The sequence below is a fragment of the Anser brachyrhynchus genome (assembly GCF_964034855.1).
Source record: "Anser brachyrhynchus genome assembly, chromosome: 10".
NCBI classification, from domain to species: domain Eukaryota; kingdom Metazoa; phylum Chordata; class Aves; order Anseriformes; family Anatidae; genus Anser; species Anser brachyrhynchus.
The window spans coordinates 12641581-12662995 of record NC_137705.1 but is presented as its reverse complement, the minus strand read 5'-3'; the positions used below and the strand labels follow the sequence as shown (position 1 = coordinate 12662995).

Here is a 21415-nt window from a genome sequence, read left to right as displayed (position 1 = left end):
CTCGGAGAAGTGGTAGGACAGGGAGCTGACCTGCTGGTAAGTTCAGGGGTAAGTTTATCACTAAGCTGTAGGCAGCTATAGAGCATCTGTAACAGGGTTTCTGTGCTTACATGCTTCCAGAAAAACCTGGAGCTGTGCTGTGAGGTGCTCAGCATCAGAGAACGTCAAGGCTTGGACAAGCCACAAATCCTTTCAGTAGCTGAAATACCTGGCAGGATATTTTTTTGACGTGTTACCAGCCCAGGAGCACAAAGCGTGCTCTGATCTTGAGCTCCTTGGTGCTGCAGCACGGAGTGGGGATTGGTGGAGCCATGCAGGGCTGCATGAATGGGAATTTCCTTCAGACGGTCCCGTGACAATACAATGATTCCGCTTTTCAGGTGGAAAAATTGAATCTCGGTGTATGTTGTGGCCAAGGATTTCCCCAAACAGCAATCACTTCTGATAATTTCCAACGTGTTGGTTTTGGCTTCGGGAACTCCATCCACTGCAGCCTCCGTGCCTGGCGTCTGCGGACCAGAAGGCATTAGGCAGCCCTATCTGAATGGGCTCATTTATCTCGGCACAGCTCTCCGTGCTGTTTCTTACAACTGTCCTGACCTACCCGCAGTGTGAGTAAACACGCTCCTCAGGGGCGCAGAGGTCACCCTGGCGTCTGGAAACCTCCGTGCTGCTTGCTCCTGTTCGGCCTCGCCGCTCTCGGTGGGGGTGCCCGTGCTGGGAACAGAGGCAGCGTACCCAAGGTCTGGAGCAGGGTGGTGAACTGGGACCAGTTCAGGTGTGGCTGGAGATGGGAAGAGTCGGGCTCTTGGGCGAGCAGAGCCTTTCCCAAGCAGATGCAGCACAGCTTGCTGCACTGGACGTGCACAGCTCTGGGGCTGAGCTCCGTGGAGGTGATGGCATTAATGCCATCGGGATCTGGCCTGCTGGGGTCTCTGATGGCCCTGGGAGGTTTTTGCAAAAACTAGTCAGATTTTTAACTTGGATCCAACCTGATGCGAACCAGGGTGGTTTAGGGCTATCTTAATCCTGCAGAGGTGGTTACAGGGCTCTCCTTCTTCAGAGAAAATACCGAGTTTTGTTGTTAAACTTGCAGACATCTAACTGCGTGGCTGTTTTTATCAGTTCAGCCTTGCTGATCAAGGCTGGGTTTTCTGGTTGTGTAAGCCCGTGGTGTGTTGTGAGAAGGCATTTTTTGTTTGCATGCATGCAGTAATGTCCTCCAGTTTATCAGACAAGCATTTCTCGCTAAGCTTAGTCAAATGCAAAATTGTCTAAAATCTTCATGTCTTGCTTAAAATGGAACTTAATTCCTCTGAATCGGGTGGCAGTGTTGCTGACTTGGATGTACGAGCTCACTGTGGCGGAGGGCAGAGGCTTGCTGTGCCGTAGCAATGTGCTGGCCCGTGGTGAGCAGAGACCTGCGGTGGGGTCGTTCCCCTCACCCTGCCCCGCGTCCGGAGGAGGGCCGTGTGGTTTGTACCACGGCACTTGGTTTCGGCAGCAGAGGTGAGCGTTTCTCCTGGCTAACTTAACAGGATACGGCGAAGGCAGGAAAACACCTTCCTCCTTGCCCCCTCTCCATCGCTTCACAGCAATCCACTTCCCAGCAGCTCACTCCCAAGCCACGGGGACTTTCCTTCGCACGAATTCCTGGATGATTAGTCACCGCTGGGATGCCTTGCGCCGACTGTCCTCCCAGCCTTTGGTGCTTCCCTCCCGGCCGATGGGGACGTGCGGCGGTGTGGGCGCATTCCCACGCCTTCCATGGCCTTTCCCAGGCCACTCGTCCCCTGCGGGCTCGCTGCGGCCACTCGCCGCTATGGGGACGGGGGCTGCTGCCTGCACCCTTCCCCACATGCCAGTGGGGAGATGCAACACCCCTCGTGAACCAAACCCTCCGTCTGCATCGCACGGGGTGGTTCGCAGGGGCTGCCAGCCTCCGCAGCCACCTTCCACTCCTTCCTCCACGCAACAGCAGGGCTCTGGAGCCGAGGGTGGCTGGGCCAGCGATGCAGGGCACATCCCCAGCGGAGGCGAGCGGGAGCCGCGGTGGCCCGGCCGGCACCGGCACAGCGTGGGGATGAGCTCAGCAGCGGGGAATGCGCTTTGTTCGGCGCGCGGGGCCGCGGCCGGGCGGTTTCGGCGGTGATGTCACGGCCCGCAGCGTGCCGCGGCAGGCCTGCTGCCCGTCGCGATCCGCGGGGGGCTTGCAGGAGCCGGCGGCGTTGGGGTGCTGGCGGTGCCGTGCCAGGGCTCGCTGGCCGAGCCAGGGCTTGGGGTCGCACCGTGGTGGTGGCACGGGCTGGGGCTGGCACACTGCCCCACAGGGCTGGCTGGCAGTGAATAAGTTCAGACTGACTTTTTTTTGTTTTGTTTTTCCCTGAAAAGGGTTTCAGATCGTTAGTGTGGTGTTCCTGTGCACGGCTTGGTGGCTGGGTGTCTGCATCCCTGGTCCTCCTGCTGCAAACCAAAACCTGCTTGGCAACGAGGAGCTGAGTCTTAAACAGCCGGCATGGACAGCAGCTCTTAGTCTGCTGCTCTGCTTCCTTGCTCTCTGTCAGTCCATCCCAGCAGCTTGCAGGCTATACCAAGCCCTCCTGACATCTCTGAAAATGCTTTTCCTGAGCAACCTGGCCTGAGCACAGCCGGTGTGTCCTCGTGCTCCGTGGCAGTGCCGCCAAGCCCGGGTGTCCCCAATGCCTTCTCCTGCGAGAGCTGGCGGTATATGGGTGTCCCCAGGGAGCACTCACTGCAGGAGTCAGGAAGGTGTGCGCCAGCAGCTGCCGCATGTGGCTCTTCCTGAAGGCCAGTTCCACACATTTTCCTTGCGTCCATAACTTGGTACATGGCTCTGAAGGCAACAAAAGCCCTAGTGTAGTGAGAGTATGAAGGAATTTGATCAGAAGCCACCTGTAGTCTTTTGTTTTTCCTCCACTCCTACCCCAACAGTTCCCAACTTTGAAATTCATGACTTCTCCTCCCAACCCTATAGGGTTTCCACTTACTTCTGGAGAAACTGGGTTGGTGGCTGTGGCTGTTACACTGCTGGCTTCAATTCACCCCTTCTGCTGCCTTACACCTCACCCTTCCAGATGTGAGAAGTCAGTGGCCTCTAGGTGCCCACTAAGTCGGGCAGAGCTGTTTTAATCTGTATTTCATTGTGAGCCCAACTGGTTTGATTCTATAGTCCTTTCTGTATTAAAGGCCTGTTTGATTCTTTTGTCAAGCCTACGCTGGGGGGTGGAATTTGACCTTATTTTTCCAGTTGCCTGTGCCACCTCCTGAGAGATCCTTCCAAGGGCCCAGCGTGCAGGAATGAGAAGTCCGGGGCATGGATGCAGTAGCTGCCTGAAGATTGCTCGCTGGTCTGGAGGGTTTCAAATCTAGTTAAAGTAAAAAAAAACACAAACCAAACCAAAGCAAAAAAAACCCTCCCCTGGGTTGCAGGGTTTAATGTCCTAAATACAAAGGTGAGCCTTTCATAGAGGAATCTTATAAATTTCTTAATAATTAGATACCCTGGTAGGCACAGAGGAAAATCATTTCCCTCCTCTTGCAAAAAAAACCCCACACTTTTTCCATCCGCCTGTGTCCAGATGAACACTCAGTGGTTTTGGTCCTCCAGCGTAATGCCATCCCCCTCGGAAAATTCCCCTTGTGAAAAGCTTGGTGGAGCCGACGTGCTCGTGGTGTCACTTACACTTCCTGAAGGTGCGGACGGTGCCCTGAGGCTGGTTAGTGAAGCTGTGGCTGTGCTCACTCTTGGCACGGTGCAAAGCCGGAGCTGGAGGCGAGGAGGTGACCACCTGCCAGCGTTCAGGTGAGCTGGGTGCGGAGGAAGAGCTCTCCCACGGGTCGCAGCACACTGCAAACACGGCTGAGAAGCCGCGACGCGGTCGGGCTGGAGCGCGTTGCCGTTAGAGGCTACCAGGTCATAGCTGGGAACCCAAGAAACTGGCCGGCATTCAGCGGCTGTGGTGCCAACTATGTGAGACGAGCACAGCCTGTGCTTCCCCTGGGCGAGCCGAGCGCGTGCGGCCAGGCGACAGCTCTGCGCCGAGCCCTGAGGAGCTCAGAGGTGCACCTAGGCTTAAGGGGTCATTGAAGGAAATGGTTGAAGCATGTTCTCAAAGCACAGAGAAACCCGTGTAATTGATTTACAGACATATTATCCCTGCAGAGGCTGTTGCTAATGTCTTTAGCAGCCACGGTAAGCCTGTGAACACATACTGTATGCTTCAGCAAGGAATTTCCTTAGCTTGCTCAGCTCCATCTCATCTGCATACTTCTGTTCGGCGTGCACAGCGTGGAGAAGGGCTTTGAAGCTCGGTTCTGTGCTCAGTTTTAACTGTTGCAGAATATAAAGCCCTAATGAGTGCTTAACTTTTGCTCTCCCCTCCCGAGTTGCTATAACTGTTCAATAATATTTGAGAATAATTAGAGGTGGGAGAGTGCTCACAAGCTGCAGGACAGCAGGATTTAAAATTCCTAAGATGTGGGCATAAGTGATGATAAGTAACCGAGATGAACTTTGCACTATACAAAGTTCCTTCCGCGTCTGGACATACGGAGAAAGTGCTGTCGTTGGAACCACGCCTTTGTCTTCTGTTAAGGACCAGGCATTTTGGGTTTGTCTTCTTTCTTAAATTGTAAATGTAGCTGACATCAAGATGGGAGAGGGCGACAGCTTTGTAGAGGACCTGCATGTGAAGATTTATCCTGGTTGTGACAGAACTTCCATGTGTGAAGACCAACAGCAAAACTTGAGATGACTTTGCTGAGAATGATCTAGCAACTGCAGCTTAGCTAAGAAACTGTTTTAAATTCACTACTCTGAGTTGGTTTTTCAGTCCTTCATTTGTTTCACAAGACTTATTATAGTCTGTGTTAGTAGCTTAGTTTAGTGAGGAAACTGTCTGCTGCGGTAGCTTATCTTGCTTCCACTAATTGTCCAACGAAAATGACTTGCAGTTCTGCTGTAGGGCAGAGTTCAAGGAGCCTCGCCACAGCTGAGTGTAATACTTGTCCTTTGTCTGAACGTAAGGCAGACTTGCACATGAGCAAAAGATACCATTCCAAGACTTATTTGCAAGATAGGATTTTTTTTTGAATTGTAGAATAATTTTATTTTGAAGAGACCTGCAGGGATCATGGACTCCTTATGGACTTATATGACCTGTGGGCCCCTTCCAGCTCGGGATATTCTGTTTCTTTATAGTCCAAGCCATGTACTTGTAGGTTCAGCTCGTTCAGGTTGCTCAAGGCTGCATCCATTGAGTTTGAATATCTCAGAGGAGGGAGACCTTGTGGCCTGCCTGGGCTCCTGTTCCAGTACGCAGCAGCCCTGATGGAGAAGACTTTCCCCTTTTTCCCAGAAATCTGCTTGGAATTTTCCATGTTGCAACTTGGAAGCTCTTTAGCAGAGGAGTGAGGGGCCCCCAGCACTGCACATGGGACAAGATCTTTTCATTTATTTTTTTAAACTCCAGAAACTATGCTGCTTCTAGTATGAAGCTGACTGAAATCAAGGACGTAGACAGGGCTAGGAAAAAGCCTGAGCAGGATGAGTGAAGCTGTTCTGAAAGATGCATAAGAGCACAGGAATTTCACCTGAAGCACGAGCTCTTGAAGTCAAGCAATGATTATAGTCTAATATTCTTATAGCTCTGAAGAAGCTTCAAATAAAATTGTAGTGTGTCCACGGTGCTGAGGTTAAAGGCAAAAGATGCTGGATTTACTTAGCGATCTGGTGATTTAGACCCTAAGACAACTCTTACCTTACCATCCTGCTTGTAATGGCGCAGAACTGGGTGGAATTCAGAGATCTCTACTAGAAGAAGTGAATTTGTAAGCTTCAGATCAAGGCCAGGTTTCAGTTTTGGCTCTTGCTCTTGGGGCAGCTGCAGGTCCGAACGCAGAGCACCAAGTTCTGCAGCGTTGGCTCTTTTCCATGTGGTATGTTGGGTCCTGAGGTCTGTTGTGGCCCAAGCTGTAAGAACGGCACACATTTGTTTTGGGATGGCCACGTTTTGGGCTCCAATGAGTTACGTTGCTGGCTTGGAACTAGGCACTGTAATGTCTTTGTGCTGCAAAGACTGCGATGTTAACAGTCCAAGTGTAACATATCATATTAATATTTAGTATAGAGCAACAATTATAAATCAGCTCGAGCAGTTAAAACTTGGTTCCTTTTCAAGGCTGGAATTGGTGGCGTGTACTGCAGGCCTATGGAATCTCCATAATCCATTTTTTGGGCTGGTTGCCACTTAGTTAATAGGATAATAAAAGGGTAAGAATTACAATCTAGACTCTGAGGTGTGATGGGGGAAGCAAACCAGCTCTGGTTCGGTCTGTTTTCCTCTTTACCCTACCGGGCAGCCACTTAAATCCTAATAGCTGACTAAGAAGCAGGATACTCCTACATAAAACTTAATGTAGCAGGCTATATATAGGCTTTTTTTTTTTTTCTTCTTTCTTTCTTAAAACAGAAGAGTGAGTGCTTGCTTGTTCAGCGCCGGCGTTGGTTCTGCAGAACAGCTTAAGTCCCGCTGGCAGGCCTTCCCGAGCAGCCGGCGGGTCGGCAGGGCCTAGCGCCGCACCGGCAGCCCGGCCTCGCTGCGTCCCTGCGGGCCGCCAGGCCGTGCCGCGGGAGGAAGGCGGCGCGAGGCGTGCGGCGCTGTTGGGGTTGGATTGCCGTCCGCGTCTTTCGCAGGAGGAAAGCGAGTCGCAGTTCTAGTGTAACCCGAGTTAAAATGTGCATTGAACGGGGTAGGTGGGGATAAGGTTCCTGGTAAATGTGAACGTGGGGGTTTCTGCTTGCTCTGCTGCCTGTGGGTTGTGGACCAGGTCTCTGGCCGTGATGCTTGCAGATGTTCTGGAAGTGGTCATGTAGCAGCATTCACAGCCTGCAACTGAGCGTCAGCGGTACTTGCACGTACCAGGCCAAATATTTTGAATTCTAATGCAAAAAAAAATCAAAACAAAAAAACCACCAACCCCCTTGGTTGCCTTAGGTGGCACTAGTAAAGCTGGGTGTCTGTTCCCAGCTGGGCTCGAGTCCAAGGCAGGCATCTCCCAGTGGCTCCACCAGCGTATGCGTAAGTGGGTCTTGCAGACGTTCACTTAGGCGTCATAACATGAATGAGGTAAATCATGCAGATCACGCTTTCACAAAAACGCTTACCTCAAACTGCTTGCAGTGGTCTCGGTGGGTGAGGTGTGAGGAGGGTCTCTGCAGCAGCGTTGTAATCCTGAGGCGGTGACCGCAGTAGGTGGATGTCTCTGCTGCAAATGTACCGTGAGCTCCAGGGGAGACATTGAGGAAACGTAGTTTGAAAGGCTCTGTAAAGCTTCAGTGGAGATTGTATGAGTAATAAGTATGGCTAAAAGTAGCATTTGTGGTAGGAAAGCAGTGCTGCAAGATCTGCGCTTTGTATCATTCATTTTCCACTCTGGTACCGCCAGGAAAAGTGGCTTGAAGCAAACCAGGGAATGGGGGAATTCCACTGGAAAACCGGCCGAGCTGGGGTACGCGGCAGTGCCTGGAGTCGTAATTGTTGGTGCTTAAGTGTCATCGGAAACAATTTTTTTTTTCACCGCTCCAAACTTGTGGATGTTTTACACTGGTGGCGTGCGCGTAGAGCTGGTGGGGACGGCTGCAGGCGTGGTGGTGCTGAACTGGCTCTTCTGGAGACTGAGTGCTCCGGCGGGGCTGAGCGTCACACCGCTGCTTTGGGCTCTGGTTTCTTCTTGAACCTCAGCACGTCCTTTTGCGGCGTGTTGGAGATGGTGGTGATGAGCTGCGGGTGGGAAGCCGGGATGCATCCCTGCAGGCAGGGCGCGTGGGTGCTCTGCGCGGCGCCGCTAGGGTCTGGCCTGCCTTCTGCAGCTCTCCTCCCCACCCCAAATGGAAGCAGACAAGTCCTCCTGCAAGCAGGCTTGGAAAAAATGACATCATGAGATCCTTATGCGCGTCAGGAAGTGCGGAGACTGAAAAAGCAAACCGACTTTGCTACCCAAGTACTGCTGCGGGAATGACACCGGCCCTGGGGAGGAAGAGCCGTCCCGCTCCTGCTGCGGCCTTTTCCTGCCCTCGGGCAGCCACCCACCGAGCCCGGTGAGACGGAGGTTCCTGCGCTGCAGCAGAAGCCCTCGTGCACGGGCTCTTAACCCTGCTTGAGGACCTCTGCTGTGTCCTGCCCTCGGAGGTGGCGGTGGGGCTGGAGGAAGCCGCTCGGCTGCCGCAGTGACCGCGGCACGTCTGTGCGGAGACATATTTATGTGCCGTAAACATGAGACGGGCTATCCTTTATCCCGAGTAACATGTCTGCTCGAGGTGGCTGTCCTGCTGGCTTTCATCCCCGGGAATGTGGCTGGCTTTCTGAGACGAGTTTACGTATAATACACTAAATCATTGCTGCATCCACTCTAGTAAAAATGCCGATGTCAGGATAAATCCCAAATTAAAGCTCAGAGACATTTCTGGCATGAGGATGCGATGGCCAGCCGTGTGCTCCAGTGCAGTATTATGGGGGTTGGTCCTGCCATGGGACAGAGATGCTCTGGCACTGCTGGTCACGTCTTGGCACACTCCAGCCCGTGGTTCCAGTTCGCAGAGCTCAGGCACCATGTGAAGCCTGCCAGCAAGGTCTGGGGGTCACTGCCATGGAAAATGTAGTTATGCCTTCGGCTCTGGTACAGGAGATGTTCCCTTTGAACTGATTAGGGAACGATCTCGCTCTGCTGAACAGCTTGCCCTTCACACGGGAGGAGGCAGGCGGAGGGACACGAGGCCGGCTGTGGGGCTTGTGCTAGGAGATGGCACTGCTTGCGCAAGGCAGACTTTCACCTCAAGACGGTAATTAAAATCCACTGGGGCTTAATCACTTCCTGGCTATCTATCTCGTGTCTCAGAGTGAATGTGAAATCAGCTCTGAGCAGCGATGTGCCAGACACTTATCATATCCTGTAAGATTAGTCAAAACTGATATTAAAAAAAAGAAAGGCAAATAAAACCTGAGCAAAACGAGATGTTAGCTATCCACAAAGATAAAATGCCATTCAAGGTCTGATGTTAGGGTACTATCTGCTCGGGACATACTGACCTATTGTGAAACTGTCTGAGCATTAACAGCTTCATCTGAGCATTGGGTTAAAGGGAGTGCCCTGGTGCGTACTGTTCTTGGTAGCTGTTCCCTATAATCACTTTATTTTGAAAGTCAAGACCTTTTTGTATTGACAGCATGTATTGAAAACTTGCTGTGCACGAAAAGATCACTTGGTCTGAGGCCATCCTGTAGCGTTGCAGAGCAGCCCTCGTTTGGCTGAGCTTGGACAAACTGAGGTTGTTGCTGAGCACATGCTTGTGGTGGCCTGCAGGATTCTCTCCTTGATTACATGAGTGCAGTACTTAAGAACGTACTGGGAAATAATGAGATGCATGTCTTTTGTCTTCCAGATAGTAAAGCCATAGTTGATGGAAACTTGAAGTTGATCCTTGGCCTAATATGGACCCTGATCCTCCACTACTCGATTTCTATGCCCGTGTGGGAGGATGAGGGTGATGACGATGCAAAGAAGCAGACCCCGAAGCAGAGGCTGCTGGGCTGGATTCAGAACAAAATTCCTTACTTGCCAATCACAAACTTCAACCAGAACTGGCAGGATGGCAAAGCACTGGGGGCTCTTGTTGACAGCTGTGCTCCAGGTAAGTCCTTTGCTCTGATGGTCAGTGTTCTCTTGCTCTCTCTTCTTGTGCCTGATCTGCTGCTCATGAAGGAGGAGGTTTTTCAGCGCTGTGCTGGAGGCTGTTGAGCAACAGCAAGGCTGTTGAGAAAACTCGAGTCCGAAGAGGCCAGCTGCTGGGCAGCACATTGTAGAAGACCTGGCCAAGAGAAATACAAGCAGAATGCATGACTGCTTTGTTGGAGGTGCCGCCTCTAAGTTTTGTATTGGGTGCACGGGACGAAGGCGCAAATGCTGGCTCCCAAATGGCAGAAAGTTCCCACAGCAAGTGCCAGCAGCCTTTCAACTTCAAGGCTTCATGTGTCCTCCTGAAATAAGACTGCACAGGGAGAGCGGGGCAGCCAGAAGCTGCACGCTACCTGCAGCTTCAGTGTTTAGCAAGTTATGGCTGCGCTGCTTAAGGCGAACAATGTGATGAAGTGTGAAAAAGGCAGTTTCCTCACTTCCTCGTAATACAGCCTCGCTAATGCTATCGGGGGTTCTATGGCAGGCAGCTGAAATTTGCTTGCTGAAATTTGCCACAGGAGAACCACCAGAACATAAAGGATCCGTAGATGTATTTGTGCTGAATTTAGAGCAGTGTCTTCCACGATTTAAATTTAAAGCCATGCATTGTGTGGCTGTCTGAAATGATACACGTCTCTTCTGCTGACAGGCAAGATGGGAGGGAGACTTTTTGAACCGGCTTTTTAATACTTTGCTGGAAGAGCCCCTGGAGATGGTGGTGGTTGTCCAAGAAGCGTTTCAGTGAGCAGCTTTGCTCACCCTATTTTGGTTACATTTATGAGGGTCCAAATGTCTTTATGGTAGCGTAATACAAGTAGTTACAGAGGTTATACCTTGCTTCTTTAGCTAAGGAAGCTTCTCTGCAGATGACACCTAATGGCTGAAATGTATTTGCAGGCCTGTGCCCTGACTGGGAGACCTGGGACCCGAGCAAACCCGTCGACAACGCGCGCGAGGCCATGCAACAGGCGGATGACTGGCTGGGTGTGCCGCAGGTAAGGCACTGCGGGAGGCGCAGCGCTGAGCTTTGTACTTGCAGCTAGCTTGAACTGAGATTGGGAAAAACAGGTGAAAAAGTTACAGTTCATTTAAGCAAAAGTGCCTGAGAGGACAAATTTTAATGAAAAACACCATTATATTTCAGTGCTCCAGTTGTGAGTTTTTATTTCTTTGTGTCTCTGCTGAAGGTAGCCAGTGTTGCAGCATGTAGGTGGAGTGGGGGAAAAGGGCACGTTTGGTGATGCTTGCCTTATTAGTCCATGGGGTGAGTCTGTTCTGCTGCATTGAATTCTGTGGAAGAAAAACTCACCGGGCTACAAAATCATCTGCAAAGATGACTTCTAAACAGAGAACAGTATATTTGCAGACCAGTTTGTTTTCATGCTGATAAAGCTGGACAAAAGTGCTGAAGTCTCTGGAGCTGTTGGAGCAGCTTGTACCTTGGGAGCTCGAAAAGAAACTGGTCACAAGTCTCACTTCAGGGCTGTTGCACGCAGGATTCTGATTTCTTGATTCTCTCAGTTTCAGTTATCCTGTGGTGCTTTTTGGGGTGAGCATGGCTGCAGCTGTCTTGGCTTGCTACCATTCAGCTTGTCACAGTCTCCTGACAACCCCTAGATAATGAACGTGCAAAAACCCCCTGCCTCCCAAATCACATTGGGACCATAATGAGCTTCTTGATTTTCTTGCCATGAGATAATAAATGAAGTAGTGTGTATCACAGGGAAATAAATGGAAGAAAGCACATTAGCGTGTGGGAGTTTTCAAATGCAAGAATTTGTGCTGTAGCTCTGTTTCTGTGTTGACATGCGGTATCCAAGCACTGATATCATATACTTAATTGCACTGTCTTTCAGGTTATTACTCCTGAGGAAATTATCCACCCTGATGTGGATGAGCACTCTGTAATGACTTACCTGTCACAATTCCCTAAAGCCAAGCTGAAACCAGGAGCTCCTTTAAAGCCCAAACTGAATCCAAAGAAAGCAAGAGCTTATGGCAGAGGTAAGGACTCAGTAAGCTTAAGCTGCGCAGAGTATTTAACTCTTCAGAAAGCTGGGTGGGGTTTTTTGCTTATGTTGAACTCCAGACCTACTGTAACAGACTTCAAAGTTTCACTTGTGTACTCTTGGTGTGGTGCCTAGTTTCAGAAATACGTGGATATAGTCCAAAAGACACTCCTAGTTCTAACGTGAATTCCCCGAGCTCTCTGAACCTGTTTTGCAAGCTGTTGGTCTTGCAGTCCACAGATGGAAGAAGTAGCATGACATGGGGGCTAAAACAACCCTGGTAGGAAATTCGAGCTGGCTGTCTTGCTGCTGGTGGTCAGTGATAGAGCAGCAAATGCTTCTGCTGGTAACAGCACGCCTTTAAAGAGAAAAACCTCTTTGCATCTGTGTGCATCTCTGAGTGGGCACTCTGTAGAGGCAGAGAGTCCCGTTTTCCGGACAGGTGGCAATACATATTAGGGTATGCTAATTCTAAATGAGTTATTTGAATTGATTGATAGGTGTGAATACTTTATTGCACATGCACACAGGTGGGTTGGTAACCCTTCAAATGCTAAATAGTGCTGAGCTTTTGTTGTAAAGGTTGTATTTCCTAATTGGAATGACTCGTCCACGGTGTTTATGCAGTTGTAGATCTGCATAGACATTCGTATTTTTAACTTAGGTTTTAAATAGAAAATTCCCATAACTTCTGATGTGGTTCTACTCTAGGTTGGAATACAGTAACAGCTAAATGAATAACAGACTTTTATGTTTAATGTGCTTAGTACGTAGCAAGACATAATTTATGCAGTGCACTTTGTTCTCCCTTCCGTCTTGTTTCAGACCTGCAGCCTACTGCTGGTCCTTCAAGATTTTTAGAATTAGTGTATTTCAGAATTGGGTGTATAAAAATGGAATGGAAAGGAATGAGACTTTCCTTAGTTTTGTTTTGTTTTTTCTTGATTGTTTTTTTGACTTGATTTTCTATTGAAATTTAACTAGTCAAGTGGATGAGCATGCTACCTGTGCACTGACAAGCAATTACTGTAGTCAGAAGTTCAGCAGTTTCCCTGCTTTAGGTTTACATCCTTTGGTGGTGGCTTGCACAGCAAACCACAGCACATGGACACATCTGTCAGACTGCGTAAATGACTGATCAGCCTGCATCAGTTTGCTAGGTCTGGCTCTAGTCACATTCACATTCTTTCAAAAATTGAAATAATTTTGCTGTCAGCTTTACTGCATACTGTGCTCTGAAGCCATTCTAATGGAAAATATAATGGATAAGCAGCTCTTCTTGAAAGACGGATGTTTTCCCATAGTTAGTTAATTGCCAAAATTGAGTCACTGAATATAAATGACAGTTCTGACTGGTAACGTGTGTCAGGACTGAAAGGTGACTCCAACAGCAAGAAGTGCTGCCAAACGGGGCAGGGTCTTTTGAGCAAATAAATAACACTTCTTTATGCTTCCAGAAAAAGGTAATTGTCAAGTGTGAAGTTGGTCAGTCTTAATTGTTTATTATTGTTTTTTTCACGTGCTGAAGTAAGAACATCCTAACGTGAATCTTAGGTGCAGCACATCTCCCTGGACACTGCTGTGATTTATTCCTAGGGAGTCTGCTGTCTGCAGGCTTGCTGCGAAGTGAGCCTGTGGAGGTAGTGTGCAGATCATGAGTGACGCATGATGAGTTCTCAGTGAACCAGCCAAAGCAGATCTCTGAGAAGAGAGAGAAATCTAGAAGATTAAACGTAGGCATAGGACAGCTATGACTAATGCTGTCCTGTCTGAAAGCATCTTCCGAGGATAAGCTGTCCTTGTCTTTGTGCCTGCAGGAGGAGGGATACCCAAATACTGTATTGTAATGTCTGTGCAGAGGATTGAAGATATGCAGAGTGAATTTATAGCCGTTTAAACTAGATGATAATCTAGGGGTTAGTTTGAAAGAATGAATATGTCAATTGTTAACACCTTATCAGAATGCTCAGATTTCCTAGTAAAAACACAATCTTCCTTGCATTGCTCTCAAGTTATTGTTTTCCAAAGATAAACAAGTTCAGGAATTCTGTTGTACACAACCACTTCCCTTATAATCTCTCAGACATTGCACTTTCCACTAATTGTACGACGGAGAAGCAGTGCCCACGGTTTTATGAATAAGCTGAGGAGTAATTCCCTTGGAAGGAAGATAAATAAGTCTGGGCTAGTCTGGACCAGCAGCTTTGGGAAGTTCTTCCTCCCGCCCAGTCTGACACCACCATGACAGGTGTAATGACTTGGGGCTAAGTATAGAGAGATGACGAAACCCTGCTGGTAACTGCATGCTGTAGCAGGCCCTGTGCTAAGGAATAAGGAAACTCTGATTAAGTGAAATGGAAGTGGTACTGGATTGCAGGATTTTCATGGTTTGAAGAGGTTCCTGCATGCCATTTGTACAGAGCTTACTGGCAAAATAGTTTGAGCAGCTTTCGAAGAATGGTAAATCTGAGCACTTCTGAGCACCTCTTGAGTTTTGTAGCAACAGCTAACGTGCCGCTCTGCATCTGCTTCGCAGGGATTGAGCCTCATGGGAACATGGTGAAGCAGCCTGCCATCTTCACAGTAGACACCATCAGTGCTGGGCAGGGAGACCTGATGGTCTTTGTAGAGGATCCAGAAGGAAACAGGGAAGAGGTGTGTATGCTAAATGTTTTGTTGGGTAAACATAAAGCTAGTCTGAACGCTGAAGTTTTTGCAGTAGCCTCCATCTTTCACAAGATAAGTAATCTGAAAAGAATCTGCACGGTACCATCTATCAAAAGTGTAAGCTTCAAGCGTTCCCTCATAATTGCCTTACTGGGTGAGCCTGAAAGTCTTCACTGCCTGCAAATACGCAACACAAGTCAAATGTCCGGTAGTTGTAGTGCTTTAGCTTGAGTGGCCAAGTACATTCTGACGGGGGTTTAGATAACACACAGCACTAAATCACTGCCCTTACTCATTCTGCAAGAATGGCTAAAGCAGCTATTTAGAAGCCATGAATCATTTTGAGTTAAAATGCTGGTTTTAATGTTTATAGAAATTTCTCATCCAAGTGCTCCACTTGATCATGTTACGACATTCCAGAAAAATACAGCTGTACATTGGACTTAATGTCTCCTCAGTTTTGGCCTGCCTTAGTAGAGCAATTAACAGCAAGGGAGGGGGCTGGGGAAAAGGTAGCGTGGTTCTCATCTAAAGACAAATCATTTTTCCATATGGAATGGGGAGTTAGCAAGTATATACCTGCTTCCGCAGAAACGTGGCTCTGACATTGCTGACTGCAGTATCAAGTGCTACCCAGCGAAGTCTTAGGCTGGTGTGCATGGGCACAGCTCGAAGGCAGATGTGTTTTCTTTCCTAGGCGAAGATAATGCCATCCAGTGACAAAAACAAGACCTATTCAGTTCAGTATGTGCCAAAGGTTACCGGACCTCACAAGGTAGGTTGTGTGTCAAATACCCAGGATTCTCTTGCTAAATGAGCTGCTTTGCTGATTGTTAGTGTGAGCCCATGAGGGCTGCAAGTTTACTAGTGGTGTAAGAGCCTCTCTGGGCGTCCTAAAGGAGCAGTAACCTGATGTGGCCTTAATCCTTTGTCTGGACTATTGGGCTGCCACCTTTTCAAGGGGGAGGGTGTGCATGTGTTGGGAGAACATGTGTGGGTGTTTGAGGGAATCGGGTTTGTAGGCAGTGCAACAGCTGGCTCTCTTCTCACCTGGGGCCACTTCTTGCAGCTCATGAAACCAGTTTTGTGGCTTGTCACAGAAGTGCAGAGGAGAGTATCAGGTTGTTTCTGTGAGGTGTTTCTTTGCTGATAACACTGTCTGCTGTGGGGGTTTTGCAGAGAAGGTTCTCCACCCAGCTCTGTTCCCAGGGGCCTGCAGAAGCAGGTTTTTGCTGAGTGATGCCATTGCTTGGCGCATTGATTGCTGGTCCCTACAGCCAGCCTGAAAAGATAGATACAACTATTTGGGTTGTCCACTACATTGTCTCTCTTGCCTCTGAGCCATGCATGCACTCAGCCTCATGCTCAGCTGTGTGGCAGTGGAGCTGAGCTCTGCCCCTGCCCCGTGGGTCAGAGCTGACGCTGTCTGTCTCCAGGTCTCGGTCCTGTTTGCCGGCCAGCACATCTCGAAGAGCCCCTTTGAAGTGAACGTTGACAAAGCCCAGGGAGATGCGAGCAAAGTGACAGCAAAGGGACCTGGATTGGAGGCGACAGGAAACATTGCCAACAAGCCTACCTACTTTGACCTCTACACTGCAGGTAAGCAGAACAAACGGGGGCTGAAATTCTGCAGTGTCCTCAGATGTGAAGAAAGCCTAGGTCTCGGAGGAACAAACAAGCTCTAACTGAAAAGTAGATGAGGATTTGCAGCCTGTTGAGTTCAGAGGTGAAATAATAAGCTGCTCTGGAGGCTTTTGCTGTGGGTGAAACATTTGAAGTGCTGAGCTGAGCTGGGGCAGGAAGATGCTAAGTATTACCCAGATTTTTGCCACGAACTTGCAGAATGGTAGCAGGCAAGTTCCCGGCTGGTTTCTTCCCACTACTCATTTTAAACAGGGATGTGAAATACCCGCCTCTGAAGGATGAACTGTAAATAAACTAAATGCTTAGTGGACTCTGTATTTAGCGTTACCAAAAAAGAATCTGATCTAGTGCTACTCTGAGTTCACACTTCACTGACAAACTGATTTCAAACTCTTCTAATTATTAGAGGACTTCTGTCTTCATTAGAACATCTCCATCACGTGGCTTGTTGCCTGCTGTTAGGCCAATGCTGTAGCCTTGAGGAGTGAGTCAATAAGGTGCTGCAGCTGTCAATTCAGTTTGAACAATGCGAAACTACTTTGGGTAGTTACTTGCATTATTAAACACTGAAATGTGCTGAGTATCATATTTTAAATTGCCTTCTACCTGAGGGTGCTCAGAAATAAAATTAAGTGTGGTTTTGGTGAGGGGAAGTGTTATATTCGGTCTCTAATTGAGCGAGGGAGTGGTCTGAATCATGTAAAGGCATGTCTGGCCTCTGCAAGTGTCTGGAAAACCGTTTTTGTTGCGTGATGAGTTAAATAAAACCTGTACGGAGCAGGTGTCCAAGCAAAAGTGAATATATACAGAGAAGGATCCTTGCCCAGGCCAGGATGTCTGTTGTCTGAGCTCTTAATCTAAAGTGCTCCAAAGCATGAGCGAATTGAATTGCCTGAAGTTATGGGCTACTCTGTGACAGAGCAGTAGCAGTAGGGTAACCGGGCCACATGTGTATCCAGTAATGTAATAAACCTTGTGGAGAGGGCCACGTAACTGGTCCTGTCAGTTTGATAGCTTCGTGGAGATGCCACCATGCTGTCTTGTCCCCACCCTGCTTCCACAGCTGGTTGCTGTCGGTAGAGGCTGAAAATTTAGGCTGTGCTCGGAGATGACAGCAGAGCTGAGCCCAGGTGCTGGCTCTGATCCTGGCCGCCGCGCGCTGCCGTGGGGAAGCCAAGGCTCAGCTTGGCTGGTTTCCTTTGCAGGTGCCGGTGTGGGTGATGTGAACGTGGAAGTGGAGGATCCTCAGGGGAGAAGCCTTGCTGAAGTTACAGTTGAAGACAAAGGCAACCAAGTCTACCGCTGTGTCTACAAACCCGTTCAAGCTGGTCCTCACGTTGTCAAAGTGACTTTTGCAGGGGAGGCAATTCCCAAAACTCCTTGCAATGTTCTCGTTGGAGAGGGTATGCTTTTTAAAAATGCACCTAAATATAGATGGTCACTTTTCACGTTGGGTACGATCGCAGAATATGCTCAAATGTCGCCTTGGGCCTTTTCTTTACCTTTCAACATCTTAGACCTGATTTCACCAGGTCACCTGAGTGTTCACCTGGTCAAAACAGTGCTCCCTAACAGTAATATTGCTTTTGCTGTGAGAGTTTTCTTTCTGCCTAGAACTCTAAACATTAAGCTGCCCTTTGTATTTTGTTGAGATGTTTTAAGCAGCTATGCAGTATCTTGCTATTTTCCACCTTTGTTCCTCAGATTACTGTATTTACAGTTTTCTTTCCTAACTGACACCTAACTTGCTTTCTGTTCCATCCTTACGTGCTCCTATGCTTTTAGATCTCTGCTCATCTCTCCTGAGCTACCCTCCATTTGTGGAATTTTGGACTTCACTGCTAATGGCTTCATAGTTGGTAAGAGGTGTGCAGGATGCTCTGTCATGTTTGCTTTTTGTAAGCTTCTAGCCTGCAGCTTGTCCCAGCCAAAAGGGTTTTTGTTTTTGTTGGGGTTGGGGAAGAAAGTTGCAAGCAAACTGAAGTGGTGTGTGACCCAGTCAGTGAAACTTGCTTAACCACAAACAGCCTGACTCAGTTGTGTAAGGGTTCCACCAGCCTTTCCCACTCCCAGGTAGGCTTGCTCACGTGTGCTCCCACCCCACGAGTTCTCAGAGCTAGCAGATGGCATGCGATCTGCGCTTGTACCGTCCGGCACGGGACGTGTAGTGGTGTGGCTGCTGCCGGGGTGAGGGTAAAGGTGGTAAGCTACTGAAACATGTCAGAACCTAACGAGCAGCTTGGCAGATTGGTGCTCCTGCTGTAAGCACGGCATATTGTGGGGAAACGCATGTTGGGATTAAGCTACCGGGAAACTGTGATTTCTAAGTCTTTTCAAACCCTCTAGGTCTCTGGAATTGAAGACCACCTGATAGTTGGATTATGTAACGACAGTCGTTCCTAAGTGTGCGTTAGCTTGTTTCTGTAGCAGCTCTGCAGGCCTGGAGAAGCACTTGAGTAAAGGTGGCAAGCCTAAGGTTAAGCTCCGCCATGTGTAACCTTCTGCCCCGACCCATGACTACTTTGGTCTGTGGGGTCTTTATGGCTCTGCTTCTGTAGGTGTGAGCTGCCGCAAGCAGAGGGTTGATGTGACATCTCTTAAAGAAGCAAGTGCAGAACTTGGCTCCAGTAGTGACTGCTGTTCCAGTCTGGTGCGTCTGAAGGAGAACGGCACAATAACATTGTTCACTAGGGCTTAGCTGCAAAGGAGAATTTCACCCCATACTGCAGCGTGCCTCTACATGTGGCACAGTCTAAAGAAGATTGTGCCTAGTACAGTGAATATCTGGGGGTGATATCCATGGAAAAGTTTTGTTCTCTTAACTGTCATCAAATTAGAAAGCAACATGGCTTCAGAGTTGCTTTGCTTCTTATATGGCTCTTGTAGGGGTTCAGTGTCACCTGGCTGCACTGAATGCTGCTGTCCAAAAGCTGGGGAACACGGACAATGGCAAGGCAGACTCTGTATGCGTTCTTCTTACTACCATAACATTAAGACTTGTGCTGCAAGCTCAGCTGTGGTTGCCCTGAGTCAACATTTAACTAAAGGTTGTTCCAAGCTGGCTAGGCTGCGTGTGTTTTGAGAATCAAAGGCTGCATTGATGTCTGAAATTCCCTTGCAGCCTGCAATCCAAATGCTTGTCGTGCCACCGGTAGAGGCCTGCAACCCAAGGGCGTCCGCATCAGGGAAACAGCTGACTTCAAGGTTGATACGAGAGCAGCGGGCAGCGGAGACCTCGGCGTGACTATAAAAGGACCAAGTAAGTGTGGTGGGATGAACTTGTGCCGTGGATGGGTTTTGGGGAAGGGAGCAAAGCAGAGATTGCGAGGAGGAGCAGTGAGGAGATGGTGGCCTACTGGAGCCGGTGGGGTTTGCATCACCATAGCATAACTGAGAAAATCCACACCACTGTCTGTCCTCCAAGCTTTATGGGCTCACATTGCATCTTTATCTGGTCTGTGGGAGCAAGTCATACTCCAGGGTCTCTGGCAAGGTGGAAAACCTGCCCTCATAAAGCTAGGAATGCCTTAGAGCAGCATCCTGGCTGCGCTGGGTGCTCAGCACTGCGTGAACAGGGAAGGAGAAGATCGAGGGAACCTGCAGGCGGGCATGGAGACGTTCTGCCAGGATCTGGCCCCAGGTCCTTCACTCTGCCACGAGCTCAGCCCACAGCACAGCAGTGCAATGGGCGCACTGGTGGCCGCTGCCTTGTGCTGGGGGGTCCTGGGGCTGCGCAGCAGTGGTGGCTGTGCTGCTGCTCCCCATTCCCCGTGCTTGGGCTCAGGGAATGGCTTTGTTTGTGTTGTACTTTGAGTCAGTCACCTCCCCCCAGGCTGGGGCTGTATTAAAAGGTGCATTGTATTGCCTTCACCTCCTCCACTCGCACAGCCTTCTGACTGTGTGGCTTCGTGCGGTTACGGGGGGGCGGGGGGAAGCAGCAGCCGTAGCGATGTAAATTTTAGTGTATTAGGCTTTTCTCCCCAGATTCTTCATCTTGAAGAAAATGAAAAGTAGGCATTCCCTGCATACTTGTGGTTGCAAAGTCTGACAAATGTTAAGCTTTTTTGTTTTAACATATGACATGCATCATACTGCAGACTAAGAAAATAAAACACAAGGGAACCTATTAAGTCTGGTAACTTAAAATACTTTCTGCTGTATTTCTTCTGGAAGTGTTTGCTGTCTTTGTCCTAGAGGGCAACTAGAACTAACTTCCTTTATAACCTGACCTTTTTTTTTTTTTTTTTCCTCTGGTGGGAGAAATTTATTCTTACAAGTTAAAATAAATACTAGAAAACATGAACTTGTCTGAGTAATTGACGGCAGGATGGAAGCTGTTAAGTTTAATGCTGAACTGATCTTTCAACAGAGGGCTTGGAGGAGCTTGTGAAACAAAAAGGCTTTATGGACGGTGTATATGCATTTGAATATTATCCAGCTACCCCAGGGAAATACATTGTCACGATTACGTGGGGTGGACACAACATCCCCAAAAGGTGAGTTAGAAGTAGCGTTGTTTGAGGTTTTTGTGTCATTCAGCAGGTTGTGTAGTTGGCAGGCTTTTAAAGCAAAGCTGACTTTCGAAGAAGCTCTGGTGGGACATTTACAGCCAGCAGTTGCTGTGACAGTTTATCTGCAGCCAGTTTTAGGGCTGCAGAGGCTTTGGGAAGGTTTTGAAAGGTGATTCGCATGAGTCTTGATAATCCCAAAATGGTGAATGCAAACCAAACCAACAAAAAATACCAAAAAAAACAAAAACACACACAAAAAACAAATTAAAACAAAAAAACACACACACAACCTTGATGGCTCAGGTAACTCCTGCAGCTTGAACTTCACTGTAAGTTTCTGAAGGGATCTGTTATTTTAGTGTCAGAGACTACAGCAAGCAGCGCAAACGAAGTACTTGACACTCAGGATCTGTGGTGCGAGGTATAAGTGCATGATACATTAGATGACCTCTCTGCTAGAAAGACTGTCTGCTGGGCGCTGTGCCACCACAAGATAGCATCTGTTAATTTGGGAAATCCAGTGTGAAGCCTTATTAAAATGCCTGGGGAAAAAGCATGTATGCTGTATGTGTCCTTGTTTCTAATTGTGTGCTTTTCTTTTCTCTTGTAGCCCCTTTGAGGTTCACATAGGTCATGAAGCAGGTCCTCAGAAAGTACGAGCCTGGGGGCCAGGACTGCATGAAGGGATTGTGGGCAAATCAGCTGACTTTGTGGTAGAGTCCATTGGCACAGAAGTTGGCTCTCTTGGTATGTTACTTCACTTAGTTTGCCTGAAATACTTAAATATTGCAATGCCAGTAACAAACTAATGAGAAATGTGAGAAGCAGTAA

At 48.7% G+C, this 21415-nt stretch overlaps 1 protein-coding gene across 5 annotated transcripts in view; it reads left to right on the top strand.

The window, feature by feature from the left end:
* The window catches only part of FLNB (filamin B), an 87862-nt gene that overhangs the window by 30127 nt on the left and 36320 nt on the right, over nucleotides 1-21415 (top strand). For all 5 annotated transcript variants that reach the window (XM_080606151.1, XM_080606150.1, XM_080606148.1 and 2 more), the window contains exons 5-14: nucleotides 9461-9709; nucleotides 10651-10748; nucleotides 11610-11757; nucleotides 14299-14417; nucleotides 15127-15204; nucleotides 15866-16028; nucleotides 17279-17476; nucleotides 19195-19332; nucleotides 20443-20569; nucleotides 21195-21331. In XM_080606151.1, the coding sequence (XP_080462277.1) occupies nucleotides 9461-9709; nucleotides 10651-10748; nucleotides 11610-11757; nucleotides 14299-14417; nucleotides 15127-15204; nucleotides 15866-16028; nucleotides 17279-17476; nucleotides 19195-19332; nucleotides 20443-20569; nucleotides 21195-21331 (1455 nt within the window). The remainder of the gene's footprint in view (nucleotides 1-9460; nucleotides 9710-10650; nucleotides 10749-11609; nucleotides 11758-14298; nucleotides 14418-15126; nucleotides 15205-15865; nucleotides 16029-17278; nucleotides 17477-19194; nucleotides 19333-20442; nucleotides 20570-21194; nucleotides 21332-21415) is intronic.